Source organism: Carya illinoinensis, chromosome 16 (genome assembly GCF_018687715.1).
Source record: "Carya illinoinensis cultivar Pawnee chromosome 16, C.illinoinensisPawnee_v1, whole genome shotgun sequence".
NCBI classification, from domain to species: Eukaryota; Viridiplantae; Streptophyta; class Magnoliopsida; order Fagales; family Juglandaceae; genus Carya; species Carya illinoinensis.
The window spans coordinates 3,214,715-3,240,531 of NC_056767.1; the positions used below are offsets into that span (position 1 = coordinate 3,214,715).

Below are 25,817 nucleotides of genomic sequence, written 5' to 3' on the forward strand. Positions count from 1 at the left end.
GTCACGCTCACAGTTGCTCCAGTCTTAGCCTTTAATTTGACGTGGCACCTATGGTAATGCCATTAATGTGGCTTGGGCCTTGAAGTGGCGTCATTAATGAGGCATGACTTCCCAGGTGGTGTCTCGATGGTTGGTAATAGGTGCGGTCAGTTTTAGCTCCCATCATCAGAGAATAGAGGGCTGCTCATGTCTTCCATTTAATTGCAGGCATGGATCCTTTAATGCTAATCATGGTAGGTTAGTATTATGGTCATCACATCCCATTTGTCTCTTTTGACCTATTTCCTGTGCGATGTGTTCCCTTTCTACTAACAGGAATTGTGGGTTGAGTCCTTTTACCGATTGTTGGGCTATATGAGATGAGGGTCTAATCCAAGAGGGGCCTTAGCTCTACTAGGGCCCAACCCAATGGGCCGAGAGGGAATATTTCTTAAAAAAAAAAATAACAAATCTTTTTTTTATGTTAGATTCTAGTTGTTTACAAGGCCATATGCAAGATTTGTACATCTAAAATTTTTACTTGACATTATTATTATTATTATTATAAATAAATTCAACTAGTTATAATTTTTATAGTTACTAATATTTATATCTTCTGTTGCACATGTTGCACAGGTTCAACATCTTTAACCAAATAATAATATATCATAATAAAGAGCATAATGGACTAATGATATATGACGTGATTCTCTAAATAGAAAATATTCAAAACCTTCTATTCCCTTGTATAAATAAAAAGTAATAATATATCATAGCTTATAAAATAAATTAATGACATATATCTAGCTTATAAAAAGTAAATGAGTGAGTAAACGCAAATCGTATTATACGTCCTCCTTCGTCGAATTATATATCTGGTAATGTTAGTCTTGAATGCTAATTTCAAGTAATAAAAACATGATATTTAAAATCTCTAACAAAATAATTACATGATCTACTCTAATTTTATTAAGTTCGAAATCAGCTTATAAAAATAATTAATGACATGTGATATATATTAAGTCTTTTTATAATATTATTTTAAATAGAGGATAATTATATAAAAATTAATTACATCTCATTTGTATTCACAACTCTTTTCGGTTAATCTTAATTAATTATTATAATTTTTTAAATTTTCATATAAAATAATATAAATAATTTATCATTTTCATATTTTAAAATAAAAATAATTTTAAAAATATATATTTTATCATTATTTTATTTATTTTTTAATTTTAATCTCAACTCACAGTACTTCTTTACCCGTCTCATGTCGTGACTCGAGTCTAAAATGTTAGGCTTTGCCGGCAGGTCCCAGACCGAATTGTGTTCCTTTGTGTTCTTCTCGACTCCTTGAGAAATTCCTACGAAAAAAAAAAAGGGAAAAAACTCAAAGAAGAAACACGAAAACACGCAGAGGATTACAGCGTACAGAGACGAAGATGAAACTGACATGGAAGAACAACAGTAAGAACAGCAAGAAGCGCTCTCTGGCCTCCGTATCAAACTTTCCAAACCTCCCTTTTGAGCACCATCAGGAAGATGACGAAGCTAATAACAGCAGCAATACACAGCTTAAAATAAAGGAGAACGGTAGTGAGGGATTAGCTTCTCTCGATGCCTCTAATTCATCGGACGCCAAACAACTTGCCCAGTCCTTTCAGATGCAGGGAAATAAGCTCGCCGAGGTATCCCCCAAAACTTTAATCCCCCTCTTTTATTCTGATTTTCTAGATCTTGATTTTAGTATGTAATTATTTCTCAATTTTAGTAATGAAAATATACCCAGTTAGCTAATTAAACAAAAAGAAGAAGAAGAAGAAGAAGAAGAAGCCCCAATCTTGATAGAAATGGGTTTTGGTGATTGAATTAGTTCGGTACCAACTGTGGAGATTTACTTGTGCTGAGTGTCCTTTTGAGAAATGGGTTGATGGGGGTTTTTTCGAAATCCACTCTCCCACGGCTGGTGATCAATTTCCCCCCGTTTTCGAATGATATTGAAACGTTTATCGTGATTCTTGTGTTAATTTAATTCTTTTGCCTGTTGCTATTTGTATTCTGCTACACGAATTCATAGCTTAATTCTCATAGCAATATTTTTTTTTTTTACCCCTTGGAGGATGGGAAATACCGGGAAGCACTGGGAAAATGGGAGGCTGCTCTTACTTTGATGCCTGAACTTGCAGTTTTACATGAGCAAAAGGCTCAGATTTTGCTTGAAATCGGAGACTCATGGAACAGTTTGAAGGCAGCCGCTCGTGAGAACTAGTCAATTTTGCATTTTTTTATTATTCATAATGCATGATAGCTCGATTATAAATGACAGCAATTTTTTTCCTTATGCAATCTTAAAACCGAATTTTGTTTTCCTTATATTGACCGAAATTTTGTTTTTCTGTTCTATAACTTTAGAATGCATAATCATGATTATTTAAAAAATTTATCTTGCAGGTGCTACCGAATTGGAGCCATCATGGGCTGAGGTATGGCAGACCTTTATGTTTCCATTGTTCTTACTTCTCCATACCTTTTCTTACTTCTCCTTACCTCTAATTTGTTTGAAAATCTTAAGCTATGATACCTCATTCTTCTTTAAGAATCCTGCATGTACGTACTTATATATATAAAAAAAAAAAAAAATAAAATAAAATAAAAAAAAATAAAAAAAAAAAAGAAAAAAGAAGAAGAAGAGAGAACCCTGTATGTAAGTGGTAGATTAGAAAGTGATAATTTCCTTACCCAAAATCGGATCTTTGCAGGCATGGATCACCCTTGGTAGAGCACAGTTGAACTTTGGGGAGCCTGATAGTGCTATTGAAAGCTTTGACAAAGCGTTATCCATCAAGGTATTTTCTTCTAAGCCAGTGACCTGAATTATGAGTCTCCGGTACTGATACATGTTACTCCTAATGGAAAATAGCTACAACCAGGACTGACTGGCATGATATGAACATGCTTACACATCTTTGAATTTATGTATTATCTCTGGAAAAAGAAAAATTAATTAATGGATTGCTTTGCATATTGGTTGGGATTGAAACATGTTCTTTTGAAATAGACAGAAACAAGGTGGTTGTGTGATCTATTAAATTGTGAGATGCAGTATTATCATGAATTTCTGCGCATTATAGTAGCTCTGACAACGAGCTGCTTACTTAGAGTAAGACATTAGGATGATTCTGTTATTAAAGTTTAACCGGTACATGCAGCCTGATTGTGAAGAGGCTCAAGACGATAGGTATACTGCCTTGCATCTTATAAAGAGGCGAAAGCAGCTCCATTCAGCAGGCTTGAGCAGTACTCAAAATCGCTTTGCCGTTGGTGATGAGACCAAAAGCTCCTGAATGCAGCAGATTGGAACAAATCTTTGACTCCCGAGTCCCGCCACGCAGTATAGTAAGTTGGCTGGGTTGTATTGGGTTTCACGAGAGTTCCCTTCTAATTGATGGAGATCAACATACTTTGCCTGGTTTATCTACCAGGAAAGATGAAAACTGGGGATAATCTCGACAAGCTCAATTCCTTCAGCTGACATGTTTCTGCTGTAAATATGTTTGAACCCGTATTAAATTCCGTAGAAAGGAAAAATCTGGTCTGTAAATTAGCTTTTCTTGTTGAAATGGAGCCAGGCTCTCGCTCTCTCTCTCCCTCTCTCTCTGTCTCAAATAGGCGTGCACAGAGCACACCCACGTTTTCGCTTTTCAACAGTAGCATGAATAAAATTTTAATTCATCTTTATGTACTTGCCACTTGGTACTACCTATCGATGGCATTAGATGAATTCTGGTAAATCGCATGAATTCAAGGCTCCAAACATGGAAGTTGATACGGTTCTTTTGGATGGGAAATATTCTGAATTGTTTTTTATTTGGAAAGAGACATTTGCAGAGAAATGATAAATTAAACAGAAAAATTAATAATTAGGAACCCCGGAGATCTTTATCTTTAATAATTCTTGTTTTGAAAAACTGAACATTTCCCATCATTTATATCTCTTAATGCTTGCACTGCACGGGGCATCGAATTTGGATGCTGGATGGTTGTTTGCATATACCCCATGGATGCCGGATGGTTGTCTGCGTATACCGCCTGCCATGACGATAATCTTCGCTCTCCCCAAATATTAATATTATGATTCTATTCTTTATTCTTCCCAATATGTTCAAAGATTTAACCTTGTTCGTTGTGACAAGCGCAAGTCCAGCTATATCTCTTTGTGTGTAAGGTAAGAAATATATTTTAATCAAATCCTGCAAATTCTACACAAATGCCTAGAGAAAAATGCTAGGTAGATTAATCAAAAAGAGAACCCATGCGCAAATGCCTTAAGTTCTTAACTTAGCGGCTCCAGCATTGGCAGGCGCATTTCAACATCGTACTGAACATCACCTGGAAGCAGCAGTACAACTGTACAACATAGCAAACAGAGAAGCAGGCCAAATACAGTCACACAAACACTATAGCCAAAGCATATTGTTCTCCAAATCTTAGGAATTTCTCCCGGTAAAAGCTAGCCAATTCAAATGATGGCCTTGGCAATTTCTCTCAGAAGAAACTTTTCAACTTTCCCCGCTGAAGTCTTGGGAAGCTCATCCCTGAACACCTCCTTCTTAGGCGCCATATAGTGCGGTGACCTAATCCTGTAGAAATCTATTATTTCCTTCTCACTAGGTTTCTCAATCAAGTCAGTCTTCTAACTCACAAACACACAAGGCGTCTCTCCCCAAAACTCATCCGGTCGAGCCACCACGGCCGCCTCGTTTATTGCCGGATTCGAGTACAACACTGACTCAACCTCTGCACTGCAGATATTCCCACCGCCACTGATAATAACGTCCTTGGACCGATCTTTAATCTCCAAATATGAATCTGGATGTATCACTCCTACGTCTCCTGTGTAGAACTAGCCGTCCTCTCTCATGCATTTGGAAGTGGCCTCTGAGTCCTTGAGATAACCTAGCATTACACTTCCACCTCTCAACACTATTTCTCCAAGGGAAGTCCCGTCCCAATTCACACTCTCCCCGGTACGCGGATGCAATACATCTACTTCGACTAGTCCTATGGTTTTCACGCCTTGTCTTGCTTTGAGCTTAGCCCTCTCTACTCCTGGTAATGAATTCCAATGTTTTTTCCACGCACATGACAGGATGATGTCAGCCGGGCGTTTCGGTCAGTCCATAGCCATGGCTTACTATGAAACCTAGCAACTCAGATCGATAGATCACAACGGCTGGTGGTGTTGCTCCGGCGGTAAGGAAGTGTACGGGGTTTGTGAGGCACTGAGGATCTCGACTTTGGGAAAGTTTGATAGCATGTTGAGGACGATAGGTGCTCCACACATGTGTGTGACACCGTGTCGTCTGATCAAGTCGTAGGTTGTCGACACATTGAATTTACGAAGGCAGATGTTGGTCCCACCGACAGCTGCCATCCCCCATGTGAAGCTCCAGCCATTAACATGAAACATCGGTAGGGTCTATAGGTAAACAGATTGAGCTGGGTTTGCCCAATTGATGAGAGAAACTACGGTGACGATGAAGATTCCTCTATAGGAGTGGACCACACCCTTTGGAGAGGAGGTTGTCCCGAACGTGCAGTTTAGAATCATGGGTCCCACTTGCTCTCCGGGTGGATCCACTTGAAGTCTTGATCACCATTATCCACCATGTGAGAATAAGTGGGGATGAACTTAGCAGTGTTTGATAATGTAGGTAGTGAGACCTCTTCGTCCTCAATGAGAATAAGTGGGGATGAACTTAGCAGTGTTTGATAATGTAGGTAGTGAGACCTCTTCGTCCTCAATGAGGACGAGAAGTGGGAGGTGGGAATTAGGTGGGAAGAAAGAGATTGCTTCATCCTTACTCAACTGATAAATTATCTTATCGTAGCACACCCTGTATTTTCATCGGTTATTGCTCTAATCATAAAGGTTTTCGGTACTTTGACCCTTCTTCCACGCGTGTGTATATTTCTCGAAATGTGATATTTGACAAAGGTAATTTTCCAGCTCACGTACAATCCATTTTCACTGACTCTGCCAACGACATGCAACCCCAGGTAATTCTCACAAGTTACTTTTATCTCCTCCTTCACATATATTTAATTTTTCCCCTATTTCTTCTCAGACTCATGCTCCTTCCTCACCTATTGTTTCTCATGATTCTACCTCATTCGAGCATGTTCTTCATTCCTCTACACCCCTTTTCACCTATGGCCATCCTGACATTCCTCTAGCCTCTCTTGTTTCCACTGTCTACTAGCCAACTTTCTTCTTTCCAAGACAATGAACCTCCTGATGACCAAGACAGGGCACCCCCTTTTCACATGTCTTCCACTCATATGATCACCAAATCCCAAACTAGCCATCTTAAGCCGCGTAGCTTTCTCAATTTTCAATTATATTACTCTACCCATCACCCTCTTTAAGCTTTGCGTGCAGGTGTGGTCATCTCTGAGCCTCGAACCTATGCTCAAGTAGCATCTATACCTGAGGGGTATGCGGCAATGGACATAGAGTTTCATGCGTTATTGAAGAATGAAACCCGGTCTTTATGGTCCCATCCTCCTCGTAAAAATGTGGTTCCTTGCAAATGGGTCTTTAAGCTTAAACGTAGACCTGATGAAAGCATTGAACATCACAAGGCTAGACTAGTTGCTGTTGGCTATTTACAGAGAAGTGGTATTCATTTTCATGACACATTCAGCCCCGTCATCAAACCTTCTACCGTGCGTATGGTTCTTGCACTTGCCGTTTCTTTCAACTAGGATATTAGGCAATCTGATGTCTCTAATGCCTTTCTCCATGGCATTTTAGAAGAAGAGGTATATATGACATAACCAAAAGGCTTTGAGGATCCTGTGCACCCCAAGTTTGTGTGTAAGCTTCATAAATCTCTCTATGGTTTGAAGCAAGCTCCTCGAGCTTGGTTTAATCGTTTATCCACTGCATTGTTGTCTCTTGGCTTTCACAGTTCCCAAGTTGATCCCTCCTTGTTCACTTATCACCATGGTTCAGTGCATGTATTTTTATTAGTATATGTGGACAATATTCTTGTCGCGTCTAATGATCAGGACTTTATTACATCTCTTATTTCTGATCTGCAACTTGAGTTTGCCATGAAGGATCTTGGAAAGTTAACGTACTTCCTGGGAATTGAAGCCACACGTTCTCCTTCCGGGTTGCACCTTCGGCAAACACGATATATTATTAATCTTTTAGATCGAGTAAAGCTTCTTGGCATCCGACCTTATTGAGCTCCTTGTGTGTCGAGCTCCAAACTATCCAAGTTTGTTAGAGAACCTCTCTCGGATCCATTTGAGTATAGGCAAAAGGTAGGTGCCTTGCAATATGTCACTCTCACATGTCCCGACATTGCATACTCAGTAAATCAGCTTTATCAACATATGCAAGCTCCAACCTCTGCTCATTGGACAACAACCAAACGGGTGCTACGTTATTTGAAGAATATGCGGGATTATGGCCTCTTTTACACACCCGGTTCCTTCTCTATTAATGCCTACTACGATTCCGATTGGGCCAGTGATCCTGACGATAGACGATCAACATGTGGTTATGGTGTTTATGTGGGTTCCAACCTCATCTCTTGGTTGGCCAAGAAACAACCCATGGTTTCCAAATCTAGTACTGAGACAGAATACCGATGCTTAGCTCTTATTACGGCTGAAGTATATTGGCTGCGTATGCTCTTGTATGAGTTGAAGGTTTCACTTTACTCTACTCCTATTGTGTGGTGTGATAATATCAGTGCTTTAGCCCTTGCTTGCAATCCTATTTTCCATGCTCGATCTAAATATATTGAAGTCGATTACTACTTTGTCTGTGAAAAGGTAGCAAACCGAGACATCGTTCTACAGCTCGTCCCCACTTCATTGCAACCTGCGGATATTTTCACCAAGGGCTATACAACTGATCATTTTTGTTTTCTACGGGACAAACTTTCTGTGTTGGATCTTCCTGCTAGTTTGCTGGGGAATGATAAGGATAAAGATCATCCAGTTCAAACTGGATAGCTTCCAAACGTTACCTCCTGATGTGATGTTCGGCAGTTATCATTTTATCATTTAACTTGTATTTAAATCTATTGTAATTCTTATCTCCTATAACAAACACATAATCTCTTTAATAACTCTGTTTATATATATATATATATGAGAATATACACGTCTCTGGTATGATTTTCCAAAGTTCTTTCATTTCTTTCAGAGAGAAGATGATTCCTGGTCGACGAAGACGAACTTCGATTCATTGTGGCGGTGAAGTGCAGAGATGGTGCAGGCATCGAGGTGGGTGTTGATGTTGTTGAGTATGGCATCGCACATGGGCATTGCAAAGTGGAGCTCGTGCATGGCGGGGATGTAGGGGGCCACCACAGACACCACGTTGTGCCTTTTGATGCCGATGGATGATAGGGACGATGCCACCTGGAGGCATCTACGGTAAGTTTGCGACCATATATACAAGTTGGTGTTGTACACAATTGAAGGACTATCAGCATACACAGTTGCTGCTCTTTCCAAGAACCCTAATATGGTTAGGGGGTATAAGTTTGCAGCACTTGGTCTGAGTAATTCCATTTATTCAAAGTTCTGATAGGTATCTTTGCTAATGATGTAAAAGCCTTCGTGTAGCTATTTCTCAAGAGAATGGAAGCTGACTAGCTATTTATAGTGGAAACTACATTATGTGTAGTACTATAAAAAAATGTCGACATGCATGCCATGAAAACTGTGGATATGCCCTTTTCTTTTGTTTTTTCCCTATCTTTTGTAAGAGTAAAATAATGTGTTGGCATTGTTTAATGACAAAAGTTGATATATTAGATGAGTAATAATTGAGTTGGATTAATTCACAGAGATATATAATTCATTAATAGATCCATACATTACTCACGGTCGATCAAAGCTTGTATAGAAATCGATCTCCCTCGACACTGGTGTTTAATTTAAACTATAAAACTTAGTTTTATGAAATCTTGAAATGATCATTACAATATGATCTTTTTTTTTAATAGTAGGTTAATTTATAGACGATGCATGGCTGAGCATTGGAGTGACCCAATAATTAGCTATACATAGATTATCTCCCCCTTGTTGATAGATAATACTTGATCAATGCCAAATCTTTACAAAATAAAAGTGGATCACACCAAGATAACATCTCTCTAATCTTCAAGTTCCAATGCTAATTATCAGTCTAATAAAACTGCTTCAAAACTCATATCGTCGACAAATCTTGATTATTATTAGGTGTGTAACCGGTCTAGTTTTGTTCAACTTTATACAAATTTTAAGACCGAATAGATATGCATTGGTTTTGCATTCTTAAGAATAGGTCCCGGACCCGTTACCTTTCTAAACCAGTACTTCTGATTTTACCAGTTTCGTTCCGGTTCGGTTTTTCGATTTTAATTAAGTGTCAATATTATAAAAAAAATGTAATTTTCTAATGTATACTAATTAATTAAAGTAAAATGTAATTAATATATATATATTTTATATCAATAACATATGATCAAACAAATATTCATATTTAAGATTAAAATCATATGTTATAAATTACAATATAAAATTATTTCATATATAATTATATATTTTATATAATATTAAAAATTAATTTATACATTTTATAAACCGGTCTAGTCCTATCCCAGAAAGCCAAGAAATGAAACTGGATCGGATTTAACCAGTTTTTAAAATATAGAAACGGTCCCGTATCAAACCGGTTAAATCCAGTTCTCTGATTTTTCGATTTAAATTTTCTCTCCTAATTATTGCTACTGATGTGAACGGCTTCAGTGCTATTTTTCTTGAGAACTGAAGTTGATTTATAGGCTTATAGTGGCATATTTATGATACTTGCAATATAAATGCATGTCAATATGGTAGGTATTATTGAGAAGGATATTCATGCCTTTTCTTTTATATGCATATGTATGTTTTCCAATTAGGAGCTGAGAACAATTCGAGCGAGGAAAGTCATGGCTCAAGTACGGATTTTGTGTTAATATTCAACTTTTTGTATTGTTTTCTTGTCGAAGAAAGGCAGGGAAGGCTCAATACAAAATAAGGTCTAAAACAAAATTTAAATGAGTCATTTTTAATTATAATACAATAAAATTAGACATTGTTTAAAATATTAAAACAAAATTTTTTGAGTTTATATTTAATTTAAATTTTGTGCCTCAATTTAACAAGTCTTAAAAAGAATTATTTAAAAATATAAATTATTCATTTGATTAAATATTAAATTTAACATCATGGTGCATTCCACACATTGAAAAGTATAAAAATTATTTTTTATAAGTAAAAAATATAAAAATATTTAAATTTTTATTTAATAAAATAGTTTTTATATTTTTTTTCTAAAACTTAAAATAAAAATTATTTTTATTTTTAATTGTAAGGGCCTCCAAGCCTAAGTGGCCTTACCCTTGAGACAGCTGAAGATAGGACATATAAAGATTGGAAAAGTATAGTTGCAAGTACAATTATATACTAATCTGTACACTAATGTGATGTGATTGATTAAAAAGTAAATTTTATTGAAAGCAATGTTAATTTAAATTTTAAGTATGAATAAATCAGTATTAATACATAGATTAGTATACGACTGTACTTGTATATAGCAAAACTCATAAAGATTTATCAAAGGACAAATAATGGGAAAAGTCACCCCCATGCAGTTGGGTTTGAGGATTACTCCAAGAAACCTGTAGTAGGCGAGCACCAGGATGTGCTCGATAGCCGGCCACATACATGCTCGTATCGTCGTATGCTGCTGGACAAGCCCAGCCCCAACATGCAGTAGCAAGCAGAAAGAAAGTGAAAGATTTTGTTTTAATGTTCTGATAATATGTTCTGAATTGTCAGATCCCGGCGGAGGAAAATGACCTCAAAGACAAGGAATAAAGGCTTCATTTCCATCGCCATAACCTCGATCATAGCAGCTAGCTTAACTTAGAGAGGCGTACGTAATTCCGTCAGCAGAACGCTTAAAAGAAAACAACGTACGTTTTTCACGAGGTAGCTCCACGGATAAGATCTAGAGTAGAACAAAGATATCACCCGCATATGCTTGCCAACCTCTATACAAGTCAAGCTAATTGGCAATTAACACCTCCCTCGATAACTTTCCAAGTTCAAGAGAACCACTTTAATTAATTTGTTCCCTGCGAAAACTTCAAGACTCACCTCTCACCATTAATGATCTATATATATAAATGAAGATATACTGAGGGGTCTGCATTAGATCCCATCAACACTTCCCAATATATATACACTTGTACCAAGTCTTGTGTGATTAGGTCCTCTTTTGCAACCAATTAAGCCGATTCCCGTCGAATTGCTCAGCCTTTTAGTAAAAACACACACGCAATACACAAGAGGTCACTAATATATAATGGCGTCAGTTGAAAAAATCCGGGAGGCACAACGAGCACATGGCCTGGCGACTATACTAGCCATAGGAACAACGAACCCAGCAAACTGCATCTACCAAAAGGACTATCCGGATTTCTACTTTCGTGTGACTAAGAGCGAGCACATGACCGAATTGAAGGAAAAGTTCAAGCGCATATGTAAGAATTCATAGACCTTTCTTAATTTTCACTTTCTGGCTGGGTAAATGAAAGCATTAAACAAGCATGCATAAAACCTCCAGGTTATTCTCAGATATATATATATATATATATATGTCTTTGTAGAATTGTGGATGAACGGGTAGAAGTTAATATGGTCCAGCCCAGAAGGCTATACTTGAAAAAATTTAAAAACCGGCCTGCTCGATCTAGTGGGCCAGTAAAGGCTTTTGGGTAGCTATGTATTAGGCCACATTATTGATAAAAGTAAGTACCAATCCTCTTCATAGGAGAGTTTTCTATGGCCAACACACCTGAGGACAGAATCAAGGCCGTTTGAGATAAAAATTTTGTGGAGTTTCTCTAGGAGGTGATATTCTTATAGTTACAAAATTTATTATCAACTCAAATGTTAGGCATAAACTACCACAATTGATTGATCGGATTGGTTATGCATATGAATTAGTTTGTTCTCCAGTGGTTGTTATCTATCAGATGATTTTTTAAAAAAAAAAATTTTGTTGAATTTAGTTCATGATCATCCATGGGGAGTATTTGCGTAGTTTTTGTCCCAACATGTTAAATTTCATAAACAAGCGAGAAATCAAGGATAGGAAAGCATTACTTCCACCTCAAAGAGATTTTAAAGGCCAACCCAAACATGTGCAAGTGCAAGGCTCCATCTTTGAATGCATGTCAAGATATCGTAGTCAATGAGGTTCCTAGCCTCGGCAGGGAAATAGCCTTGAAAGCTATCGAAGAATGGGGCCAACCTCTGATGTCCCCAAATTTCGTTTGGGATCGAACGAATATTTGAAGCGTCGAGACATGCAACATAAGGTTACCTGCCTCCGTTCATGACATATAAGATGCAATATTCCTAACATGTATCTAACATTATGCAATATTCGCAGCGGATAAATTTTTTTTTTTAGCAATACTATGCACCAAACTGAAAATATCCTGAATACTTAAAACATACTTCATATATAAAGATCCATTGAATAACTAAGATCACAGCACTAATCTAAAATAATTATGATCCAAAAGTACTGGAGATGCAACTCCATCGTACAAGTAGTAATTTAACTACTATATTAACATTAACGATGCACCGTCATTCAATCGACTGTGTCTAGTTGGTCAGCTCCTGATCCTTCTTCAGGTCCTATAACAAGATTTACCATTCGGGAGAATGGTAGTTGGGACTACCACAGTGAGATTTGATTACAAATCTCAGCAAGTTAATAAAACAAACTTCCACACAGGCTAATGATGCATAGATGACAGTAAAAACATGAATGCATAATCAAATTCATAAGTAATTGAAGTATAACTTGACGTACAATATAACATAATTGACATAACTTAAATTAAAACGTGAACTGAACTTGACTTGACATGAACTTGATCTAAAACTTGACTTAACATGAAAAATACATACTTTACAGTTGTTGTGGCACCATGTATTCTACGTGTAAATACATACTCCACAGTTGTTGTGGCCCCATGTATTCTACACGTTATAATGCAGTTAAATACATACTCCACAGTTGTTGTAGCCCCATGTATTCTACGTGTCACAATACAGTTAAATACATACTCCACAGTTGTTGTGGCCCCATGTATTCTACGTGTCACAATTGTTGTGTCTCACGTAGTGTATGCATCACAATTGCTGTGATCTCATACTTTGTGTGCCACAGTTGTTGTGGACCCCACGAAACTGAATGTAACTCAAGATGAAACATGACTGGAATACGAAAGGACTAAAGACCTAATGTAACATAACGTGATTTGAACATAACTTGAAAGATATGACCAACTTGAGATAGAAACATTTCGTAACATGACATATAATAGACAATATATTTAATATGACATACTTGCAATAGTGAATATTACATGACTTGACATACATGTAATAGATGACATACTTAACATGACGTACTTGTAATGTATAGTAATACATAACAGAATATATTATGTAACAATGTTCATATATATGACAGAATATATTATGCAACAGTTTTCATATATATGACAGAATATATTATGTAATAGACAATTATGTGATAACTTGGCATGGCATGACATATATGATAACACACACACATATATATACACTGTAGTTCCTTTACTTAGCTCACATACATAGTAGACTGTTAGTAAGTTAAAAGCTAACATACCTCGATTTTCGCGTTTCTTATAAAACCTTAAGCGCGATCACGAGGAAAAAAGTTTCGAAATGGGCATGCAAAAGAACTTCTAAAAGCTGTCCGAGAGAAAGTGTTTGATATTCTTTTAAAGGAACATGTAAATGAAGATAAGTTCGTGGGTGGTGGCTGGAGATGTTTATGGACAAGATATGGAAGATGATAAAGCTGGATTTGAGAGTTGAGTGTAAGTTTTTTCCTACCCAAAATATCTATAAAAGATCATTTCAAGATATTTCTATCCAATAATATCTACAAAAATCAATTAAGATATTTTTATCTAATAATATCTATAAAAATAAATTCAAGATATTTTTACCCAATAATATTCACAAAAATTAGCTCAAGATATTTCTTTTTTTTATCCAATAATATCCACAAAATCAGTTTAGGCTATTTTCCAAAAGTGGAGAGTATACTTGGAAGAGTAAGGTGATTAAAATCTTTCCATGTGTCCTATTAAAACTTTCTAACTATCTCCAATAATCAAAAACATACTTCTGATACCACAGTGAGTTATAACATCAACTATACGATTAATAGATTAGTGAAAATTTATCGGGTTTTCATGAGATTCCTAAAGCCAATAGAAATTTCACCGTTAAATTTCTAGCAGGCTGTTACAACCTACCAAAAAAAAAAAAAAATTCGTCCTCGAAATCGACATAACAATTCAAGAGTTAAGGAAACACATATACTTTATTGATATCTGAACAAAGAAGTACAACATCTGATATTGTCAGTCCCGTACAAGTGAATCACAAAGTATCAATTAAGCAAAAGCCCAAAACAACTCTACAAGATTGAATTTAGATGTCAAATAACTGGAGGTACTTGGCTCGCATATCAACTTCCTTCTCCCAAGTTGCCTCTTAACTATTATGATTTTGCCAAAGTACTTTGACCAATGGGATCTTACAGTTCTACAACTCTTTATCTTTCCAGTCAAGAATTTGCATTAGCTTCTCTTCATAGGTCAAGTTGGATTGTAAAGGTATGCTATCGGGATCCACTATCATTGATGTCTGATTCCCAAAACTCTTCTTCAAAGAAGACACGTGGAAAACATTATGAATTCCATGGAACTCAGTTGGCAATTCAAAACAATATGCAACTACTCCCACTTTCTCCACTATCTCATAGGGTCCCACATATCTCGGACTTAATTTGTTTTTCACTCCGAAATGACTTACTCCTCTCATAGGAAATACCTTCACATAGACCCAATCTCCAACTTTAAACTCTATGCTCCTCCTTCGATTATCAGCGTAGCTCTTCTGTCGACTCTGTGCTGTTTTCATCCTTTCTTTAATCAAGTGTACTTGGTCCTTTATCTCTTGTAAGACTTCTGGTCCAACTATTTTACTTTCCCCTACTTCATTCCAATACAGAGGGAATTTACACTTTCTACCATACAAGGCTTCATATGATGCTATTTGAATAGTGGCCTGGAAACTATTGTTATAAGCAAATTCTACCAAAGGTAATTATTTCTCCCAACTCCCTTCGTAATCCAAAACACAGGCTCTTAGCATATCTTCCAAAGTTTGAATCGTCCTTTCTGTCTGTCCATCTGTTTGTGGGTGGTATGCACTACTAAACCTCAGACTAGAGCCCATCGATTCTTGTAAATTTTTCCAGAAGCGTGACGTAAAACGAGGGTCTCTATCTGATACGATCGTCTTAGGCACTCTATGCAATCTGACAATTTCTGCTATATACATTCTCGTCAATCTTTCTAGAGAATCTGTATTCTTGATGGGTATGAAGTGAGCACTTTTTGTCAGACGATTAACTATTACCAAGATAGTATTATTTCCGACTGAAGTCCTTGGAAAGCCTACTATAAAATCCATTGAAATATCCTCCCATTTCCATTCTGGGATTGGCAATGACTGCAATTTACCGGCTGGCTTTTGGTGCTCTGCTTTTACTAATCTATAAACAGAACACTTGTTCACAAACTCTGCTACGTCCTTCTTCATTCCTTCTCACCAAAAAGACTGTTTCAAATCCTGATACATTTTTGTACTACCAGGATGAGCAGTGTAAGGTGTGTTATGAGCTTCCTTTAGTGCTTTTTTCTTTAACTCTTCGTCTGCTGGAATAACTCTTCGGTCCTTGTAATATTGAGTCCCATCCTTTCTGAGGCTAAAATCCACTGGTCCTTTTGACTTTTCGATCTTTTTTACAACTTCCGCAAGTTTACTGTCTTTCTTTTGACGGTCTTTCAGTCCTTCCCAGTCCAATGGAATGAATTTTTAGATTGTAGTAAACATGGTTTCCTGACTACGGTTTCTAATCAACAGTTTTCTCATATTACATAAGAGGGAATTTATTTCTGATGAAGGAATTGATGAAGCTTCTTGTCTGCTCTTGCGGCTTAAAGCATCAGCTACCACGTTGGCCTTTCCAGGATGATACTTGATGTCGCACTGATAGTCGCTGATTAATTTTAGCCATCTTCTTTACCTCATATTAAGATTCTTCTGCTCAAACAGGTACTTTAGGCTTTTGTGATCCATGAAGACTTCACACTTCTCGCCGTACAAATAATGTCTCCAAATCTTAAGAGCAAAAACTACTGCAGCTAATGTCAAATCATGAGTAGGATAATTCTGCTCGTGATCCTTCAGTTGTCGTGAAGCATAAGCAACCACTTTCCCTTCTTGCATTAGCACACATCCGAGTCCTGCTTTAGATGCATCGCTAAATACCACAAAAGATTTAAGAGATTCCAGCAGTGTAAGTACCAGTGCAGTTGTGAGTCTTTTCTTCAACTCAAGAAAACTTGTTTCACACTTGTCATTCCAAGTAAATTTCACATTTTTCTTAGTCAGGGCGGTGAGTGGTCCAAACAACCGGGAGAATCCTTCCACAAATCTCCTATAGTAACCAGCCAGTCCTAAGAAACTTCGGATCTCATGCATATTGGTCGGTCTTTGCCAGTTCGTTACGGCTTCAATCTTGCTCGAGTCTACTGCTACTTCTCTACTAGAGATCACATGACCTAGAAATTTTACTTCTTCTAGCCAGAACTCTCACTTACTAAGTTTGGCATAAAGTTTCTGATCCTTAAGTATAGATAAAGCCATACTTAGATAATTTATGTGTTCTTCCTTGCTCTTAGAGTAGATTAAGATATCATCGATGAATACGACAATAAAATTATCCAAATAAGATCTGAATATTTTGTTCATCATATCCATGAATGCAGCTGGAGCATTGGTTAACCCAAAAGGCACCACCAAAAACTCGAAGTGGCCATACCTTGTCCTAAAGGCAGTTTTCAGTACATCCTGATCCTTGACTTTTAACTGATAATATCCGGATCTCAGGTCAATCTTTGAAAATACTGCTGCTCTTTGTAATTGATCCAACAAATCATCGATTCTGTGTAATGGGTATCTATTCTTAATCGTCACCTTATTCAACTCTCTATAGTCTATACACATCCTCATAGATCCATCTTTTTTCTTTACAAATAATACAGGTGCTCCCCACGGCGAAGAACTGGGACGGATAAAACCCTTCTCTAAAAGTTCCTCCAATTGTAGCTTGAGCTCCTTCAATTCGGTAGGGGCCATACGATATGGCGCCTTGTGAGTCGGAGTTGTTACCGACTCCAACTCTATTTGGAATTCTACTTTTCTATCTAGTGGTAAACGAGGTAACTCATCAACGAAAATTTCAGGAAAGTCTTCAACCACAGGTATCCCTTGGATTCCTATAGTTTTGGTTGTCTCCTCTACAGTTATCAATAGAAACGCTGAGGCTCCATCATCGATACACTTCCTAGCTTGCAACGCCGAGATCAAAGGTGGGGTGGCCTTAATTGATGTTCCTGCGTAACTCATCCTTTCTTCAGTTGGAGGTTCAAATACAACATCTCATTTTTGGCAGTCTATCTTAGCGTAGTACTTGAAAAGCTAGTCCATCCCCAAAATCAGGTCGAATTCCATCTGACCGAATACTAACAAGTTAGCCTTCAGTGTACTTCCTTCTAGCTCTAACGGACAATCCTTAACTAAACGGGTACAAGATACTATATTCCCGTCGAGAATTAATACTACAACCCATCGTGGTAAAAGCTCAGTCTGTAAACTACAAATTCGTGCAAATGCTGCAGACACAAAGGACTGCGACGCACCTGAATCGAATAATGCACAAGCCGAGAACCTAAACAAATTAACCCTTCCTAAAAAAATATATACACCAATATTAATACTAATTCTAACATGTTCATAATACCTGCAACATCATAAATACTAAAAGGAAAGAAAAAAAAATACCAGTCATGACGCCAGTTTCATCAGTTTCAGGTGCATCAACATCAAAATCACCTTGTGTTACTGCATACACGCGTGCTGGGATGTGGGACCTTGGCTTGCAATCACCAGCTCCACTACCTTGCATGGTGTTGGAACAATCTCTAATCATATGTCCAGGTTTCTCGCATCGATAACAGACTCCATATCCCCTATGACGTTCTCCAGGATGACGCTTACCACACTTAGAGCATGGTGAATAAAAGGACGGCTTCTGTCCTCCTGTCATTATTCCCTTACCTTCCCAGACTAGAAAAAGACCTCCTTTTCTCAGCACTACTACTGGTAGCAAATGGCATAGCCCTCTTTCGATCGGTAAGATTCTGGATCGACAATTCCTTCTGTTCAGCCTCTGCTATCGCCGCTACATTTACCAACTCTTGGTAATTCTCTATTCTGAGGCAAGCTACCTGACTTCGGATTCTTGGCAGAAGTCCTGCTTGAAACTTTTGTGCTTGCATCTTTTGAGTTGAAATCAAGTGGGGTGCAAACCTTCCTAATGCCATGGACTTAGCGGCATATTGCTCCACAGTCAAACTACCTTGTGTTAAGGAAGCGAGCTCCTGGGCCTTCAGTTGTTTGACAAAGTCTGGAAAGAATCTGTTGTCAAACTCTTCCTTGAACCTCTCACATGACAATGCAGCCATACTTCCTAGCTCCCTAACTAGAAGCTACCTACGTGTATCCCACCATATTCCAGCTTTTCCTTGGAATAGGTATCCAACATATAGAACCTTTTGGTCCTCAAGACATCAACAAATCTCGTATGTTCTCTCGAGATCTATAATCCATTTCTCGGCTCTCAGTGGCCCTTCATTACCAAAAAAATTCGGGTAACGGTAAATCAAAAACTTATCATATGGATAACCCCTAACTTCGGGTCTAGGTACATGCACTTGTTGTTGTTGCTAATGTCTAAGAACGTCAGTCAGCATACGCACAACTTCAGCTAATCCTCCATCCATCGAAGAATTATGATTATCCTGACTGAAGTCTCCCTCAGGGTTTTGAGGTATTCTACCGCGAATCATTTGTCTCTTTCTGAAACACACGAATATATGTATTACAACCATATACTACCTTTCATACTTTTAAGAAATCCAAGCCTAATGTCGACTGAAATTTCAAGCCTAATATTTGGTGTATTTCTTAAGGACATGTGGATTTACTGCCTAGAGACGTATTGCTCTGATACCACCCTGTGACTCCCCCAAATTTCGTTTGGGATTGGACGGACATTTAAAGCGTTGAGACATGCAACACAAAGTTACCTGCCTCCGTTCATGACATATAAGATGCAATATTCCTAACATGTATCTAACATTATGCAATATTCGTAGCAGATAAAATTTTTTCTTTAGCAATACTATGCACCAAACTGAAAATATCCTGAATACTTAAAACATACTTCATATATAAAGATCCATTGAATAACTAAGATCACAGCACTAATCCAAAATAGTTATGATCCAAAAGTACTGGAGATGCAACTCCATCGTACAAGTAGTAATTTAACTACTATATTAACATTAACGACGCACCGTCGTTCAGTCGACTGTGTCTAGTTGGTCAGCTCCTGATCCTCCTTTAGGTCCTATAACAAGATCTACCATTCGGGAGAATAGTAGTTGGGACTACCACAGTGAGATTTGATTACAAATCTCAGTAAGTTAACAAAACAAACTTCCACACAGGCTAATGATGTATGGATGACAGTAAAAGCATGAATGCATAATCAAATTCATAAGTAATTGAAGCATAACTTGACGTAACTTAAATTGAAACGTGAACTAAACTTGACTTGACATGAACTTGATCTGAAACTTGACTTAACATAAAAAATACATACTCCACAGTTGTTGTGGCACCATGTATTCTACGTGTAAATACATACTCCACAGTTGTTGTAGTCCCATGTATTCTACACGTCATAATGCAGTTAAATACATACTCCACAGTTCTTGTGGCCCCATGTATTCTACGTGTCACAATACAGTTAAATACATACTCCACAGTTGTTGTGGTCCCATGTATTCTACGTGTCACAATTGTTGTATCTCACGTAGTGTATGCGTCACAATTGCTGTGACCCCATACTTTGTGTGCCACAGTTGTTGTGGATCCCAAGAAACTGAATGTAACTCAAGATGAAACATGACTGGAATACGAAAGGACTGAAACCCTAACGTAACATAACGTGACTTGAACATAACTTGAAAGATATGACCAACTTGAGATAGAAACATTTCGTAACATGACATATAATAGACAACATATTTAATATGACATAATTGCAACAGTGAATATTACATGACTTGACATACATGTAATAGATGACATACTTAACATGACGTACTTGTAATGTATAGTAATACATAACAGAATATATTATGTAACAGTTTTCATATATATGACAGAATATATTATGTAACAGACAATTATGTGATAACTTAGCATGGCATGATATATATGATAACACACACATATATATATACACTGTAATTCCTTTACTTAGCACACATATATAGTAGACTGTTAGTAAGTTAAAAGCTAATTTACCTCGATCTCTACGTTTCTTATAAAACCTTAAACACGATCACGAGGAAAAAAGCTTCGAAATGGGCGTGCAAAAGAACTCCTAAAAGCTGACCGCGAGAGAGTGTTTGATATTCTTTTAAAGGAACGTGTAAATGAAGATAAGTTCGTGGGTGGTGGCTGGAGATACTTATGGACGAGATATGGAAGATGATAAGGCTGGAGTTGAGAGTTGAGTGTAAGTTTTTTCCTACCCAAAATATCTATAAAAGATCATTTCAAGATATTTCTATCCAATAATATCTACAAAAATCAATTAAGATATTTTTATCTAATAATATCTATAAAAATCAGCTCAAAATATTTTTATCCAATAATATTCACGAAAATTAGCTCAAGATATTTCTTTTTTTTATCCAATAATATTCACAAAATCAGCTTAGGCTATTTTCCAGAAGTGGAGAGTATACTTGGAAGAGTAAGGTGGCTAAAATCTTTCCATGTGTCCTATTAAAACTTTCTAACTATCTCCAATAATCAAAAACATACTTCTGATACCACAGTGAGTTATAACATCAACTATACGATTAATAGATTAGTGAAAACTTATCGGGTCTTCACGAGATTTCTAAAGGCAACAGAAATTTCACCGTTAAATTTCTAGTGAGCTGTTACACAATCTATCTCAAAGATCACTCACCTTGTATTCTGCACAATGACTGGAATCAACATGCCAAGCGCAGATTATCAGATCACCAAGCTCCTTGGCTTGAATACACCGATAAACAGATACATGATCTACCAACAAGGTTGTCATGCCGATAGGACAACTCTTCATCTTGCCAATGATCTTGTAGAGAACAATGCAAGTGCACATGTGCTTGTGGTGTGTTCAGAGAACACGACGATGCTTTTCAATGGACCATCTGAAACCCACCTAGACATTTTGGTAGGCCAAGCAATTTTTGCAGATGGCGCAGCTACCATAATTATCGGTGCCAATCTTGATAAGTCGACTAAACATCCACTGTTAGAAATAGCATTGGCTAGATAGTCAATTGTCCATGGTTCAGAGGGCGCCGTTGTTGATCATATATGTGAAATGGGCATCTCGTTGTATTTAAATAGAAATTTATTCAAGTTGGTTGGTAGCAACATTAAGAATAACATGGCTGAAGCATTTACCCCGATTGGAATAAAGGATTGGAACTCCTTGTTTTATGTGGTTCACACTGGTGGCGCTGTTATTCTTGACCAAATACAAGAAAATCTTGGTCTAAAAGAGGACAAATTTAGGGTAAGTCGGCATGTGCTATGTGATTACGAGAACGTGGACAATCCATTTGTGCTATTTATCCTTGATAAAGTGAGGAAGAAGTCTTTAGAGGAAGCAAAGACCACAACAGGAGATGGGTTGGAATGGGGGGTTTTGTTTGGGTTCCGACCGGGACTCACAATGGAGACCGTTGTGTTGCATAGCATCCCAATACTTAATTCCATGAGTTATTGAGTCCTGTAGATTCATAAACTAGTTTTGATCTTATTTTAGGGTTTTAATAAAATGGTAGCTGGGCTCTGTGAGAAGGTTAACAAGAGTACTAAAGTCCTCTATAAATCTTCTAGTTTGATGTGCCTCAATACCTTTATATATATATATGCATTTAGGAAATAAAAAATCGGAGTGATGGGAAGCAATGCAACTTTACGAGAAAAGTGATGTCTTAATTTATTTTTCATTCCCAAACTAATAAGAAACTATCATGTTTAGATGAGTTTTATTACTTTTACCTCGCTTTCTCTCATTGTTTTGCTTATCGACTAACTCTAATCATCAATATAGTCATTGAAAATAAAGATGCCATTGCATTAATTGGAGAAATACTATAAATGCATTAGTTAGATTAATGAATCATGTATATATGAATGCTGCATTTCATTGACATGCAGGCGAGAAAACAACGAAAAAGTGTTACTTCCATCTCATTGAGAAGACTTTCAAAGAGAACCCAAGCATGTGTGAGTATGGGGCCCATCTTTGGATGCACATCAAGAAATGGTAGTTCCTGAGGTACCTAAGCTTGGAAAAGAAGCTACATTGAAGGCAATCAAAGAATGGGGGCAACCTATCTCAAAGATCAAACACCTTGTTTTCTGCACATCTTCGAGCATGGACATGCTTGGGGCAGATTATCAGCTCACCTAGCTTCTTGGCCTTAATCCATCTGTCAACAGGTACATGATCTATAAAAAAAACTCTTATGCTGGAGGGACTGCTCTTCATATAGCCAAGGTTCTTGTAGAGAACAATGCTGGTGCACATGTTCTAGTCGTGTGCTCAGAAATCGTGGCCATGTTTTTTCAAGGACCCTCAGAAAACCATCTAGACATTTTGAAAAGCCAGACACTTTTTGCAGATGGTGCAGCATCTGTTATTGTTGGGGTCGATATTGATACCTCGATTGAACATCCGTTGTTTGAGCTAGTTTGGGCTAGCCAGGCGATTGTCCCAAACACAGAGGCGCAAGCGTTGGATATTTACGTGAAATAGGCATCACATTCCATTTATCTAAAACATTGTCCAATGTGATTGGTAGCAACATCGAGAAGAGCATGACTACAACATTTAGCTCAATCAGCGGTGACATAAGTGATTGGAACTTTTTATTTTACGTTGTTCATCCTAGTTTGGGGACGATTCTGGAACAAATCCAAAAAAATATGGATTTGAAAGAGGACAAACTCAAAGCAAGTTGGCATGTTCTAAGCGAGTATGACATGTTGGGTCCAAGCGTGTTGTTTGTGCTTGATGAGATGAGGAAGAAATCCAAGGAAGAAGGAAAGAAAACAACAGGAGATGGGTTGGAGTGGGGAGTTTTGTTTGGGTTCGGTTTAGGTCTCATAGTGTAGACTGTTGTGTTGCATAGCATCCCCATAATTAATTCTCACTGTGGTAGTGCTTTTTCATAAAATGCGATAAATTAATTCTCAAAACTGATGTGGTGATCTGAATGTGTTTTAATAAGATGGTTAACCTTGTAATATGTCAACAAGGTGTATGATCTAGCACTTTTTTTTTCTTTTTGTTATCTTGAGAATAAGTATGGCCAAGTAATTCTTGTACTTGTTTTGACAAAAAAAAAAGCATACCAAGAAAGGAATATAATGAGAAAAGGCCATGCATGAGAGCTGCCCTAAGTAGAATCTGCATAGTTGATAGCTCTGCCATTTACTTGATAGATCTGTTAGTTTTTTCAAAAAATAAATGTGTACAAAAAGCACAAAAAGATACTGGATAATTATATGCCTCCAAGAACATACACTATTGCAATAGATTGCCAACCAAGATATTAAAAATACTTCCATCAAGTCATTTAAATCCTACATATTTTGCGGGGGTTCAAATCCATTTGTGATGTTAGACTATTAGTGCCTTTCAAAATAACAATCCAAGATCATTCTGGATTGTCTTTCATAGTCCCCTCAACATTCCAAACCCATTCCAAGAACCACTATTTGCATTGTAGTTCACAAGTCTTAAAACTATCCATCTATTCTACCAAGCAAGAACGTTTTTGGAACTCTAGGAAGAGTTTTAGCTTAGGATGCGAGCCCATGCATCAATTGACACACAATGAAACCAAATCAGTACAACTCCAAATTTAGGGATAAACCTGAATATCATTCTACATACAATAGGATGGAAATACAAAATAAGTCTTAAGAAAAAAAAAAAAAAAAACCAAAGACTCAAATGCATACTGAAAATTGAGAGCACAAAAGGTGGATGTACAACAAAAGAACCATATCCTTTACTTCAATCATCAACAACTGTTATCTAGAATTTTTTTTTTACAACAAACAATCCCTCAAGAATATGTAATAAAGTACAAAGAAGCAAATTTAACAATGGCTCTTAAAACATCATGTGGACAAAACTCGTATCATGCTTCTGTTCACTTAGCCGAGTCAAGACTACATAGCATGTTAACTGCTACCATTAGCTAGCAATATGCAATCTTCATGTAAGGCCACGTACTCGAAGGGTTAGGAAGTTACTTCATGTCACCTAAAATCACATTTAAATAATTAAGGGTGTAAAAATAAACCAAAAAACCAGCCCGGATCGGTTGGTTCGGTCTGGTTCTCAGTTGTTTCAGTCCGAAATTGGTTCCTTCATTTTAAAAATCTATCAAATTTGATCTGGAATCGGTTTTAAATTTTCCAACACCAGACCAGACAAATTCATGTATTATATATATTTTATTAATTTTTAATATTATATATAATATATTTTATATACAATTATGTATGAAATAATATATTATAATTTATAACATAACATTTTAGTCTTAAACATGAATATTTAATTGATCATATGTTTTAAATATAAAATATATATATATATATATTAAGGAAAATGCTACTCGCCCCGCTCAATAATCCTGCTGAGATATCCCGCTTGACATGGACACGCCAACTGGTCTGTCAAACTTGATTTTTTTTTTCTTTACCGCAACACGAGACCACTTCATTATTTGCTTTTCCGTTACTTACTTTTCTTTTTCTATTACCTTTTTTTCTTTTTCTTTTTCTCCTTCCTGGCTCCCCCCCCCCCCCCCCAAATTCGACTGAAACCATTTTCCCACTCCCATTTCATTTCCTTTCAAACCAGTGCCCACTACACCCAAACTCATCCCCGACCTCTGCATTTTATATCCTTCCAGTAGGGCTAGCATTTTCTTGGAAAACCCCTGACATTGGGTACCATTGTAGCATCTGAACGGTGGGGCTACCATTTTTTATTGTGGCACAGTGGGCCTCTCATTCAGGTGATAGTTGATTTCTTCTGCTTTTGATCAATAGAACTTGAGATCATTGTGTGATGGTTGAAATCTGTATTTGGGATTGGTTTTGTAAATAGATTTTGTACGATGGTTGAAATTTGTATATGGGATGGGTCTTGTAAATGATCTTGTAAATTATTTGAAATTTGTATTTGAATTGGATCACCGTTAAACAATATATATTTGAAGAGCACCAAGTGCTCGACAGAATGCCACAATGGATGAACCCTACACTTGCTACGTGCCATTGGCCACTTAATTTTTCACAAAGCATGTTGATCTAAACATATATATTTATGTACTTAAATTCTA

General features: G+C 37.0%; 1 protein-coding gene and 3 pseudogenes across 1 annotated transcript; 3 read left to right on the forward strand and 1 right to left on the reverse strand.

Moving 5' to 3' along the window:
• The first annotated feature begins 1,255 nt into the window (after positions 1-1,255).
• On the forward strand, positions 1,256-3,724 carry LOC122299924 (tetratricopeptide repeat protein 33). Its single transcript, XM_043110410.1, has 5 exons — positions 1,256-1,670; positions 2,102-2,240; positions 2,434-2,465; positions 2,742-2,828; positions 3,192-3,724. Exons 1-5 carry the CDS (start codon positions 1,425-1,427, stop codon positions 3,324-3,326), a joined length of 639 nt encoding a protein of 212 aa, XP_042966344.1. The 5' UTR covers positions 1,256-1,424; the 3' UTR covers positions 3,327-3,724.
• A 377-nt stretch (positions 3,725-4,101) lies between these two features.
• On the reverse strand, positions 4,102-8,602 carry LOC122299923 (annotated as a pseudogene).
• A 2,802-nt stretch (positions 8,603-11,404) lies between these two features.
• LOC122299649 lies at positions 11,405-22,171 on the forward strand (annotated as a pseudogene).
• Positions 22,172-22,222: 51 nt separating this feature from the next.
• Positions 22,223-23,628, forward strand: LOC122299650 (annotated as a pseudogene).
• Positions 23,629-25,817: the final 2,189 nt, after the last annotated feature.

What these genes read in the sequence shown, in the direction of transcription:
- LOC122299924 (XM_043110410.1), top strand. Translation starts at nt 1,425, where the DNA reads ATGAAACTGACATGGAAGAACAACAGTAAGAACAGCAAGAAGCGCTCT. An exon ending in TGGAGCCATCATGGGCTGAG is followed by an intron (nt 2,466 to 2,741) that starts GTATGGCAGACC and finishes GGATCTTTGCAG; the next exon opens with GCATGGATCACCCTTGGTAG. An exon ending in ACAAAGCGTTATCCATCAAG is followed by an intron (nt 2,829 to 3,191) that starts GTATTTTCTTCT and finishes CGGTACATGCAG; the next exon opens with CCTGATTGTGAAGAGGCTCA.